At 39.5% G+C, this 13,738-nt stretch overlaps 1 protein-coding gene across 1 annotated transcript in view; it reads right to left on the reverse strand.

Moving 5' to 3' along the window:
• Positions 1-13,738, reverse strand: part of POT1 (protection of telomeres 1) — a 94,590-nt gene that overhangs the window by 41,981 nt on the left and 38,871 nt on the right. The window contains exons 8-9 of the mRNA XM_054989400.1: positions 5,098-5,388; positions 124-279 (exon numbers count right to left, since the gene is read on the reverse strand). Of these exons, the coding sequence (XP_054845375.1) occupies positions 124-279; positions 5,098-5,388 (447 nt within the window). The remainder of the gene's footprint in view (positions 1-123; positions 280-5,097; positions 5,389-13,738) is intronic.

Genomic DNA, 13,738 nt, shown 5'->3' on the forward strand with positions numbered 1-13,738 from the left:
CAAATGATTTCAATAATCACAGACCTGAGCTTCTAGCTTTAGAGAGATCACAGATAGACAAAGCGGGCGTGCGCACACACAAACCCGGCAACCCTTGTTAGAATTGCTGAGGTTTTCCATTACCTTCAGTGATTTTGCCAGCTGTACATGGTTATCGTACACTACAACATCCACAGTCAGATTTTTCAGTTGATTGATGAGAACACTATCTCCTTCGAGGTCATCTTCTTTAACAAGCACTTTCCAAGATGGGAAGGGACATTTGGTGCCATCCCATACCTACCAGGAAACAAAGTTAATTATATTTCCATAAAATGGCAATTAAAAAAGAGTACAATTTTAATATTCTAGGTTCAGGCTGTGATCTTAAGCATGTTTTCTTAGAAGCAGATTTGACGGAGGTCAATGGGTCTCATTTGCAAGTAAATGTGCTTAGGATCACAGAGAAAGCTACATTGAAAATAATTTTAAGATAAACATTCTTTAATGAAATTCCTCTATTTGTAAAGATTTTTTAGCACAATTCAATGCTACAAGACATACAAAAGTATGCTAACATAAACTGGCCTTTTCATTAAAGTGCTTTTGTTCACTACTTTTCTGAGAATAGCAGTAATTGTTTATTAAACCAAGACAGATCAGGGTTAGACATCAGACGACTGCTGCTATTTAACTAGAGCTATAATCCCAGAATTCTGGTATAAGACTAGTAACGAAAGATGAATCTAGGAATTGACTTTTTTTTTTTTTTTTACAAAAGAGATTACAACAGTTCGTCTAAATATTTTAAAAAGAATCCTGAGCGAGGTAAACAGTGAAAGGAAAGTCAAATACATTACTTCCCCCACCTTGTTTCAGCCCACTCAACTGTGTGGGTCTTTCTAAGGCGAGTCCTGTGACCTTCAGCATCAGTGGTCAAAAGGGCCTGCTGGTGAAAAGGGGCTACAGGGCTCTGTGCTGGCAGTTGGTAGTACACAACCTATAGATCTAAAGAGCTTCAATTTGTATGTATCAAACTTTTTCAGGGATAACTGCAGACTGTTGTGCTACTCCAGAGAGTCTTCTTTAGGGGCTTTAGATGACTTTGTGGAGCTTGGCTCACCCCAGTAAAGAATGGAAGCAAGTGCACACCCCTTCAGATCCCAGCCTGAATGAAGCCCAACGCAGTGGTAATTAGACCATGGGAAATCTGTTTTTTATACTTCTAACATATTTATCTCTCGGTTCACCATTGATAAGGCCTGCTTTAAATAAGTTGTATTTCAAAGTAAAAGGAAGGTTACCTTCGTACCTGAGCTATACAAAATTTCAATTTACAAGTTCAAACAAAATGCGATAGGAATATCTAGCATTGTGACATAACTGGGCCAGAGAAAATAAGGTTTTAATAAGATTGCTTTCAGCAATTAGGCTTTATTCCCCCCTCCCCCCACACATCTTTATTGCCTCCAAGATACATCCACAGAACTTACTGCAGTTGGTTCTTGTAGATTTAATTTTTTTAAAAATGCTAACAGTTACTGAAGACTTGCAAGCTGCTTGCTCCTCTATTGCTTATGCAATCTCTTTAATGGCCATGTATGTATATCTGAACAGAAAACACCTACTAAATACTAATGGTGTAAAATACAACAGTAATTTAACAGACTGTTACCAATATAGTACTTACTAGGGGTTTTTGTTTTACACAGTGTATCTTTTGATTTTAAAGAGGAGAGTTATGCAACTCTTACATTCATGCTTTATTGACATAACCAAATGTTTTCCCAAGATGAGGAGACAGGAAGAAATCACAAGGGAAAGTCAATAATCATGCACATATCTGATAAATGTCTCCCGAAATGGAAAAGGATGCCACTGAAAGTGGCCAGTCACATAAAGATACCATTCAATAGTCTAATGCCAACATTTCACACATGGATCAAGCGTGCAGATTCTTGGCATCCCACTGTGATTATCAAGTGTCTCTGCATTACGAACATTTGTCGTAACACATACAAAACATTTGGTGCTTACAGTTAATAGTGCATGTACAAGTTTTATTCCCTCAACTCCCCCTAGGTAAAGGTAGCCCCCTGTGCAAGCACTGAGTCATTACTCACCCATGGGGGGGATGTTGCATCACAACGTTTTCTTGGCAGACTTTTTGTTACGGGGTAGTTTGCCATTGCCTTCCCCAGTCATCTACACTTTACCCCAAGGAAACTGGTTACTCATTTTACCGACCTCAGAAAGATGGAAGGCTGAGTCAACCTTGAGCCAGCTACCTGACCCAGCTTCTGCAAGGATCGAACTCAGGTCATGAGCAGCGCTTGGGCTGCAGTACTGCCACTTACCACTCTGTGCCACGGGGCTCTGTAACCCCCTAACTGCACATTATCTGAAAAACCATTAAGCAAGTATGAATTTAAATTCCCACGGCCTCTGTAATCTAGCCTAGTTACTAATAGTTCTTAGATCTTCCATACTTTAAACATAACTAAAAAGATACAGTCTCTCTCTTGTCGTTTGTGTGAAATCCATGAGTGAACTGAGTGTTGTGCAAAACTAGCTCTGGCACGTCTCCCTTCTGTTTTAAGGTCATGTGCAGAAAAGAGGTGGATTGTAGCCACGACTGTTTTCTTCTATTTTCCCTTGGAGGGAAAGTTCACATACATAGGATCATCACTTGATAATTCACCATTGGATTCACTGCTGCCAAGCCACACGCTACACAGCTGGATTGCAGCATTACAGAATGCACTCAAGAGTGTTGTATTACTCAAAGCACTTCCAGATTAAAAGAGTCCCTACACACTGAAAGCCAGCAGATAAGAAATATTTTAGGTTAGCTTTGGGCTGACATGCAAGTTTTCCATGTGCAGACACTTTACAAGTGGGGAACATCTGAATGTCTCCCAATTGAAGTCGTCCAATTACTTTGAGATAATTCTACCTGTCAAATATAACTGATCATGTATTACACCTTGACAGGCTTCCCCATTAACTTTAATAAAACATGACATAACATGAATGTGATACGGGAAATTAGGAGGGGTTGTCACTCAGTGGTACGATCACGTTTTGCAAGGGGAAATTCTTTAGTTCAGTCCCTTGTATATCAAATAGCGGGAAAGACCTTTCTCTGCCTGAAAAACTGGAGAGTCACTGGGTGTGCAATTCAGGTTTCAGATTTGGAATAAATACTCAAATTGGACCTGATTTGTAAAGATTTAGGATTTCCGAATCAGGCCCATCATTGCAGGTCTGATTTGGGAATCCCACATCAAAGCTTTCCAAAGCGATTTGGGTCACTTTGGAAAGCTATGGGCATATTTAAAAACTGTATCCTTGCTCTAGCTGACTGGTGAGCTCTATCAGTCAGCTGAAGCAACGAGGTTTTTTAAACTTTAAAGCGTCCCCCACGCTGTGTGCAAGTGGCACAGGGAGCATTTTAAAGTTTGCACCTTTGCTCCAGCTGACTGGTGGGCTCCGCCAGTCAGCTGAAGCAAGGGCGGGGGGTTAAACTTTAAAGCACTCCTGTACCACTTGCAAGTTTGTGTCTGTCTGGGGCCGGTGGCCCATGCGCCAACCCACACAAAGTCCACACAATTATAGATCCTAGCTTGTTTAGCTGGGAATAATGAAAATGATATTAGTATTATATTCAAATTCACATGGTAATTACTGTCTGCCAGTATACAGTCTCAAGCACCTGTAACAAATCTCTCCCCAGCTTCAAACTGTAAATAAATACATGTCTTTCACTAAACAGAAACATTCTGTTTTTTCTCCTTCCTCCCTCTCTTTTCTCTCTCACACACAAACTAGGATGATCACAGAAATCACTATAGTTTCATTTTCTGGCCTAAATGAAAAAAGTATGTGAACTTCATTAGTGTATTCATGACACAATTCACATGTACAATATCCTAATAATTTATATCTCATAAACTTTTCATGCAATGCCTTGTTATCTTTTTGTTTGTTATGAGGTTTTTGTTTGTTTACCCTTTATTTCCATTTTAGCCAGAACCAGTCCCTCTTAAATAGAATTAAAAAAATAACCTAAACAAGAATCATCACTGTGACTTCAATAAAGTAATCAAGCAACATTTGCTATATATCTATTACAATATGGATAATGATAAATGCTGTGATGCAGAAATACAGAGGTGGAAATTGGTTAAATGTCTGCCACTGTTTTAAAACAGTGAACCTTTGCTCACTAGAAATGACTCTGAAAAATTTGTAGACAAAAATAGTGGCTTGTACATATTTGCTAATCCATGAAAGACATATTCTTTTTTTACCAAACTGATGTTATAAATAACTTTCCAGAAACTGCTACTCTACATTACAAGTCTTTGCATTTTGTTTGTTCACTGGAATACACATTTCCCTAGACATGTATCCATAATTCACAAAAAGCAACCAGAAAACAGCACAGAAACTCTTCTATAGAAAATATTCTAGAAAAAGAATGCCTTCTCCAGGAAAGCAATCCAATGTGACATTAAAAGACAGGTATGTGTACAAGCAGCATGTACCAACAATTGTGACACAAATACACAAGATAACATTTTTAAAACTACATGATCTCTCTTGAACTGAGATTTTAAAAAGACGGACATTTGGAGGCATGGGGAACTTGGACTCATGAGTCCCACAAGCAAACAAATATAAGCATAAGATGTGTGTAAACAGCTAACAGAACAGCAGAAACAAGGCTCATGAGCTGCTAAAAAGAGCTTCTAGTAGAGTCAAAGTTCCATCCCACACAGCTTTTTAGATGTCTCACAGATGTTTCCCACTGAGCCACAAACCCACTCTTACCATTCATGTTTGTCACTGTGTTCCATGCCCAAAAAACTATCATGCTTTGAAGACCTGAGCTTGGAAGTAAAATATGCAAAAGGCAACACACGTATGTATCAAATCTGCAAAATCACATACCTCAAATTTTCACATTAAAAATACAAGATGCCCTATCTGCAGAAAGGAGAATTAAGATTTGCGTTTTTCTCTGCAAAACTGAGTAAGCGGGTAGGTAGACAACTAAAAAAGACATCCTGCCTCAGTACCAATGTGTAAAATATTCATAAAAAACAGGCAAACCTTAAGGAGATAGGAAGCTCCATCTACTTTTGCTTTCCCAACTAGCTGGCAAGTGAGGTCAAAAAACATTTGTGGCTGGATGCTTGACAAGTTTGCTGCTGGCACAGAGTTTGAAGAATTACTTGCCACCCAAATGCGCAAGTCTTCTACTGTTTTCTTGTCTTCTTCTGTAAACGTGAATAATTTGCTAGTGGTTCGTGGAACCACTGGTGCTCCTACTGTGCCATCAAAAGTGAGTGCTGCAAATCCATTACTGGTAACTCCTTGCATCTGTCCATTGAATTCTTGGACCTACACAAAAATACAAGGAATAATATAATATAAAGAAAAGTAAGTTTCCATCTAGAAAAGCTAATGTACACTTTTTGAGAATATGACACACGAAGAACCACCCATTAGAATAAATAACAAAAAGTATACGCCAGCATAGGATACTACTGAGTGCTTGACTGGCATTTGGGAGACCCAGCTTTGAATTTCCATCCTGCCACAGAAGCTTACTGAGTGACCTTTAGCCAGTCATTCTCCTCAGCCTAATACACACCAGAACAATGTTGCTGAGGAGGGGAGAGGAGTCTTCTGTTGCCAAGTAGGCCCCCTCTCCTGCTTTAAGGCCTGCCATGGACTGTGTTAGAGTCTCCTGCATTGCTGCTCTACTGCCACACCAAGATTGCACTGCACGTGTGTGCTCTAATACACGTGTCAGTTTCCTGCCTGCTTGTTAATTACCTTGCTGCTGCAATAAACTGTGTTAGTTTCCTGACACCATGCCTGGATAACTGCACAAAGGACTTTCTTCCTGGGCAACCCTGCTCAGACTTATATCTGGACTTCCCAGTGTGTGTTTGGACTTTATTACAAGTGTGCCCCGTGCCTGCACTGCCATCTGCCACGGACCGTGCCTGTTCCCTGCTATGGACTGTGCTTTACGTGCTGTTCCCCCTGCCTCCATGGAAGCCTGCCTCATCTGGGCCCAAGCCGCTGCTAGCAGCCAGGCGCCTGCCGGGGAGACCTCCAGCGAGCCTGGCTAGGCGTTCCCTGGTCAGTTCCTGTCTGGAGCCTCTTCCCGTCAGAAGAGGACTGAGCAATCTCACAGCTCTCCAAATGTAGACTACTGAAGGCATATGAGCATCAGCTGAACTGAAAAAGTGAGTAGAATATCCAGTATCAACTCCATGAGACTTGCACTGTTGGACAAATTTCCCAATTAAGCATCGCTTGATCCCTGTGATCCCCCTCATGGTCCTCCAACTTGTATTCTTGAAAGAAAGATCTAACCTAAGAGCCCACAACCTTTTTTGAGCCTGCAGGGACATTTGGAATTCTAGTACAGTGGTGGATGCAGCAAGAAAATGGCTGACACAAAACAGCTGCTACAGCTTACCTTCAGTCACACAATGATGATCTTTGTGCTGCAGAAGCAGTTTCTGTCAAAGCAATGTTTTTAAAAATCTGTACAGCCAATCAATATTCCAATAGCCAACCAGAAGCCCTGCCTAGCCACATCCACTTTCTAAAAACACTTGACAGGCACAAGGAAAAGTACTGGCAGGCACAACTGTGCTTAGGGGTACCATGTTGGGTACCCCTGTCCAAACCAGTAAATTTAAATGTCTTGCCATTTACTTAAAAAATAAGAATATATTACTTTGGAGAGCAATTTAAAATTATTTCTTTGCAAACTAAACTCTTCCCAAGTACCAGCACCTGATGTAGTAAGCAAGTGTCTTTAATAGATAACATGAAGGTGAGATAAATGGATAGCCTCTGGTTCTTCAGCTGACTTCAGCAATATATTCTATTACTGTTCAAGAGTATAAACAACACAAGGAGTACAAAAGTCTTGTTTCATCACCTTTATGTATTTATTTGTGACAATACTGTTTCAGATATATATTTCCACATTCAAGGTGGAATTTCAAACCCTTCTTTCCAACAAATGTTTCATTTCTCATTTGTCTAGTCAAGTGTTATAATTACCCAGCTCCTCAGTATTTCAACATCTTGTATATGGAGATACTACTGAAAAAAGCCTTCAGGGATACATAGAAGAGCTGATGTATTCTGTACTTTGATAACAGATTCTGTACCATGAAATACCAGATTGTGGGATGAGTTCAACACTTTAAATAATGGTTTGTGACCCAAAGTGGTTTATTCATCCAAAATCAATTTAGTCCTTTTAACCAAACCCTAATAGTTTATTTTGCAACACGTTAGAGAATGAAGGAAGCAAAATAATTGAGTATTGGCATGTTGTAATGCTATGCAAGCATTACATAGCATTAATATATCACTAAGCAAAGAAACAACTACATGCCCCACTTCTCACATTTCAGAGAAAAGAGATCTTTACAAATTTAACTGCTCTGATTTTGTAGTTAGCTGCTTCTCAATTTACTCAAGAAAGAAAGGAAAAAAGAGGTAGAAGAACGTGAAAGATCGTTATAAAACGTTAGTCACCAGGGGAGATTACTATGGATAAGGGTAGACAATTCATGGAGTTTTTTCATCTAAGTGACTACTGTTGGAACAGAATATTGGATTAGAAGCGTCTTAGACCTGACCCAACAAAGCAATTATTTGATTCTTACACAAGAAAGAAGAGGCACATCCAGGCTACTATTAAGGCTCCAATTTACTCGGTATGGGACACTCTTCTTCCTAGACTACAGCTCCCAGCTGCCCCGGGCCAAGAAAGTGCGGGAAAAATAAGGGGCGGAGCAGCCTTCACAGAAATACCCAGCCAATCCTGAGGAAAAAGGAGTCGCCTTCTTGGTTGAAGGAGAGGCTCCTGCTGCTGGGGGAAAACCCAGTTGCCTAGGCCCTAAATGTGGAGGGCCTGGGAGGCAGCAGAAACTAGGAAAGGGGGAAACTTCCCTGAGACCACCACCCCTTAAGATAGAGTAGGGAACAGTGTGGTAGGGAAAGCAGACGGCGGTTCTCTTCAGTTTAATTTTCTGCTCTATGAGTTCTGAAAAGGGGGGGGGGTCTACCCCTATGTGTTGTGCCTTTACCTGCTTTGTATATAGTGCTCTGTATATAGTTATTAAATTACACTCTGTGAATATAAAGAACCTTGTGGTGCTCTGACTACATAACCTCCCCCACTTGGCATGCTACAAGAAGGGAGGGAGCCCGGGAGAAACTGATCAGGCCAGACCTTGGTGGGTTGCAATTCTCCAGGACCCAACCAAAGATTGGGTAATTCATTTCCCAGTAAGGAAATTCAGCCACTGCCCCTCAGTCAGGCAGTGTACAAATCAGTGAGTGGTGGCAGCGACGGAGAGTGTGAGCCATGCCCACCAGGGAGGCGGATAGCGGGACTAGCAGGCCATTGACAGCAGCTCAGTTGCCTGGACTGAGAGCCAGCACCCGTTCCGCCACATACCTCATCACAGTAATACTTAAAAGAATTTATAAAGTTGACCAACGATTATCACCCCCATATTACAGAGGGGAAATCAAGGATCAGACATACTAGCTTACCTTATTTATGGTTATTTTGTGAGGATAAAGTGGTGGAGAGAAGAATGATGTAAGCAGCTTTGGTTTCCCAATTTTTTAAAAAAATGTTCATAGTGGAATTTACTTTCGCATCATGGTCTCCCTGCTCATATTTTTCACCAACATACCACACCACTTCATAATTCCATGGGTTTTATGAATGTGACACGCTTTAAAGTAGAGGTGCATGTCTGAGTTTAAGAAGTCAGTTATGACAGCTGTTCTCGTTCGTCTTTTAGTACACTAAATCGATTTGATCTCGGTTGAGTTCTGGATAGGAAGGTGTTTGCTGCTGAAAGGGACTGTGAAGATTGAAGCAATCAATCACTGAGGTGTTTTTCCACATGCAAAACACAACCTGAATCTGCTCAAATCAGGGTGAAACTACATGTTAAGTGCAGTTCTGTGATTTTTTTTGGTGACACTTTCTTTATAGAATGCAGTCACATGGGACTACGATTTGAAGAAGAGGCTGGCATGTGTGGATAGCATGCCAATAAAGGTTGCTGTGCTGTGCTGGCTGGATAGCAGGTAAGAAGCCTTTTCTCTTAAGCTGTTTTCATGCCAAAAACCTGTCTTCCCCTGTCTTAACAAGAGCTGGTTTTGATTCTTTTGGGGAGTACTTTTAGGTAGTCATAAGTTTTCCACAGCAGGGCCAAAAGCATTTGGGGGAGAGAGAAGGACTGAGACAATTTTATTAACATTGAAACCAATCTGAAAGAAAAGGATTAAAGTGCCCCTCTACTATCACACCACTCTCTTTCTTCCATTCACCGCCCCAGATGGTTATACTTTGCTAAATTAATAAATAAGAATTAATGAACTACATGTTAACATGAGCTCCACCCTCAGTCAGGTCTATTAAAAAGTCCTGTTTTGGTTACCTATCACACTTCGAAACCAACAAAATCGTCTCAGGTCTGTAAAATGTATAATTGGAATAATACATTTTTTTCTCAAAGATTACTTTTAATGTTATGAAATGTATGACCAAAAAGACTATGAAAGACTACACATAGAAAAATGACTGTGCCTGAATCTAACTTATAACAACTTTTGAACTAGATGAGAGATTTAATAACACATTTTAAAACCAGCATATATAAAACTTCAATTTATGCATCTTCTTTTTGCTGAATATTTAACTCTAACAACATAATATTTTAAGTATTGCACCATGATCATAATAAATTTTTTGGCAATATATTTCTCACATTAGGATAAGATACTAGACAAAGAATTTTGCTTGGGAAGTATATGAATTAATTAAAACAATAGGAAGCATATTCCGCACTGATAAGCAGGAAAATTATAATTTACTTAGGCAGTTTAAAACTATAATGTTTAAGTGGCTTAATTAACTTTTACTATTCTAAATTTGCCTGCCAGTTGAACCCTGACCACAGCTAAATTGGATTTCAAGATAGACCTGAGGTAAAAAGCTGGGAGTTGATACACATCTGTAAGCACAGTAAAGAAGACAAATCCATACTTTTTGAAACACGGTGGCGGGTCAGTAAATATTTCTCTTCTCTCCACACTCTCTCTAGGAAACAAATCAGTACCATTGCAAAGAATATGAGGATTGTCTTAATATGGCAAATATTTTGCTTCTAGCCATTTTGGTATAAATAACCCATACAAGTGAACACATGATGTAACACCTTGGTAAACTATGACACCTTGCATAAATTAAGTTTCAAAACTTTACAAACATTTATCAAAATGAGTTGGTACAAAAGCTGTATGAAGCTTAAGCATTTAAGAATCAAAGAACTAGAAGAAAACCACAATGCGGGAAATTCACATTAGCGCACGCACGCACACACCATGCCCAGAGGAAGGCAAAAAACTTCTAGGATTCCTAGCTGACCTGGCCTCTTGGAAAATCCTGACCCCAAAATTGTGATCAGTATTATCCTGAGCATATAAAAAAGGGCCATGAGAGCGGAGCACCTGCTCATCCCTTCCTGGCCTCCCTCTCACAGTCCGCCTAAGGTCCTCCTGAGTCACAGAATCAGCATTGCTAACAAATAGCCATCCAGCCTCTGCTTAAAAATTTCGAAAGAATGAGAGCCCACCACCTCCCAAAGAAGCCTGTTCTGCTGAGGAACTGCTCTTACCATCAGAAAAAAGCAGAAAAGAAGGAAAAAATCGTCCCTCAAGTCTGTCAAAAGGAGGCTCTTACAAGTCTTGAGTTGGAATCACAGCCTAGTACGCCACATATAGGCTGATGGCAGCACCCTCCACGTGACAGCTCCTGAGCAATGTGAACTGATCATGTCAGTAGTTGCCTTAGAAAAACTCTACCAACCGTGGCCTACCAGAAGACAGTCTGGTTTGTATCTTATCAGCTATAAAGATGCAAAAATATCAATCAGCCTTTGTGCATCATGTGCCAAATGTAAGAAAAACCGTTACAATAAAGCTGTGTCCTATTTTTATTCATCTCTGCATTTGTTTTCTGTCTTCCACCTCAGTTTTCCTGCTGGGCCACAAAAAGAAGTCACAGTTTCTAAAACAGGACACCTAAAAGAGAATGCTGCTCAATCGCTACACTTGGTGAACAGTGCAAATTATATATCTGAGACTGGAAAATTCCAATTTCACAGCAGTTCTTTCAAGGAGAAATAGCATATACCAACAATTTGACTACGGTATACAAGTTAACTGTTTATGGAAAGAATAACTGGTTCATCTCAATATTATTCCTTTTGAGGAGCTGCCTAGTTATTTAAAAATATACAGCATTTGCTTTTAATGTAACATTTATAGGCTTTCAACCCATTAATTAAAGGGGAAAAGTCACTTGGAGCCGCTTTGCATCCAATTATGCAAATTCCACACAATTTTGATAAATGGGATAAACAAAAGCTGGTCCTAAGGAAAACAGGAGTCTACATTATAAGGAGATGTCATAGGTGGAGGTGAGATGGAAAGAAGATAGATTTCTGTTAGGTCAGGAATCCCAAAGAGTCTAAATTCCATTTTGTAAAAACTGTAATCCCTCCCTTAAACTGATGATGAATTTGAGTAATACAAATTCTAAACATATGAAGGGGAAAAATGTATCTCATCACTTGAGGTGGCCACAATGAAAGTACAATATTTTTATGAAGACATATATTTTTAATACTCCAAATGTTATTCTTCTCTGTCGGGAGAACACTCTCAGGCGTCTTCCTTCTGTCCTTTTATCCACCCTCACCATCAGAGTTATTTTTAATGTATGGTTACTGTGCAATGAGATTTCTTTTCACTACCTCATCACACTTTAGCAAAAATACACTCCATCATTTGATTAATAAAATACATTAATTAAACTGGTTATTTAAAAAACCAAATCAACCCACTAGATTTTATATGCATCAGTCACTTTCTAATACATATTATTGTTATTCTTTACCATTAAGTTACAAAATGAATTACCCAAAAATACATAGACACAGCCAATTTATTCTTCCTATAAAGGATTTGTAATTCATATTGTACTGCACAAGGTGATAGTGAGCAAATAAAATATTTTTAATTTAAAGCAGTATTAATAGCATACCGTTCTGTAGTTGCTATAAATTCTGAGTAAAGGAATTTGTATCAGAATCAAAACCTGAGACAGATTATACCAGGATGAAATTATTCTAAATGAGGGTAGTTTTAATCAAGTTTGCTATTATTGAATTAAGTTTTGCATTTCAAATTATGAATAAATATGAAGTCTGCATCTCAGAGAACTTTTGCTCCTATGTGAACTCCAGAGAGTCCATACTTTAAGTACCAACCTATTTAGAGGTCACCACCATCTACAACAGGGCCTTCTAATTTGTCACCCTAGAACTCTGAAATGCACTGACATAGGTTTGGTGCTTGGCTTCTTCCCTACAACTATTCAACTGGCTTTCGTTAAATAGGGCCAAACTACATATTATGATTTCTAACCAGCTACATCTCGGATCCAACTTGCTTTCTCTGCAGGGAAAAACATTCCCGGGGGTGCGTGCGTGTACATCTGCCTCATTCTGGAGCTGCTCTAAAACACAGCATATAATTCTGCCCATGGACTCTTTCAGCTCAGGAAAATGGTGCATCCCCCATTGGTTCCCAGTCCAATCAGGCTCCTGCAGACTTAAAATGCCTTTATTTTCTGCTGCTATAACATATAGTTTGGCTCTTAGCCTTTGCTTTTGGCGTTATTTTCCCCAGATTCCTCACAATTTCAATTTGCTGTGTATTTTAAATTTTTATGCTTTATATTTTTACGTGCCATTTTGAAAGTTCCTTTATTTCATGGTTGATGCCTTGAAAAATTCTTGGCAGCAAAATATAATTTTAGTAAATAAATATCCATGTCCTGAACTATGGCCATGTAGCCATAGTGCAGACTTGTATCTACTTCAAGACAAGATTTCTGCCCAACATCTCCTGCAAGTACGTTAAACAAAGCTACTTATTTGAAACCTAATGCTGCGTTTATATGCATGCATAATTGTTCCCCCTTCTTGTACAATCACCAAATAAACATGCACAACTCAAGTTGAAGTGTTCTTTTTAGTAGCATATGCTGGCAGTTGCTGAGCAAAACAGCCTCTCTCCAGGGTATGGAAAATATTTATTTTAGAATATCCCTATCTTGCATTTCTACTGCTTCTGTGGAGCATAAAGTGGTTATCACAAAAACGATAAAGCGATGAATGAGGAAGCTCCTGGTTCAAATCTCTCTTGCACAATGTACTTACCAGGTGGCCTTGGGTAAGCCATTCTCTTCTATTCCTTGTAATATGGGAATAATATTGACCTGCCCAACATGATAACGCACATAAAATGCTTTAAATACCAGAAAGCCATTATACAAGAAAGCCATTATATAAATAAGATTCGTGTTCACATCAGTCTTTAAGCAGCTATTGACTCCTGTGTCACGAGTGTGGTGTGGTAACAACTATAATGTGCTGTCAAGTCACAATCGGCTTATGGTGATTCTCAAGCGGTCTCAAGGCAAGAGATGAGCAGAGATGGTCTGGTATTGCCTTCCTCTGTGAAGCAACCTGGTCTTCCTTGGTGGTCTCCCATACAAGTACTAATTATATCTGACCCTGTTTAGTTCCCACGCTCTAATGATCTTGGGCTAGTTGGAGCT

Source organism: Eublepharis macularius, chromosome 9, assembly GCF_028583425.1.
Source record: "Eublepharis macularius isolate TG4126 chromosome 9, MPM_Emac_v1.0, whole genome shotgun sequence".
NCBI lineage: Eukaryota > Metazoa > Chordata > Lepidosauria > Squamata > Eublepharidae > Eublepharis > Eublepharis macularius.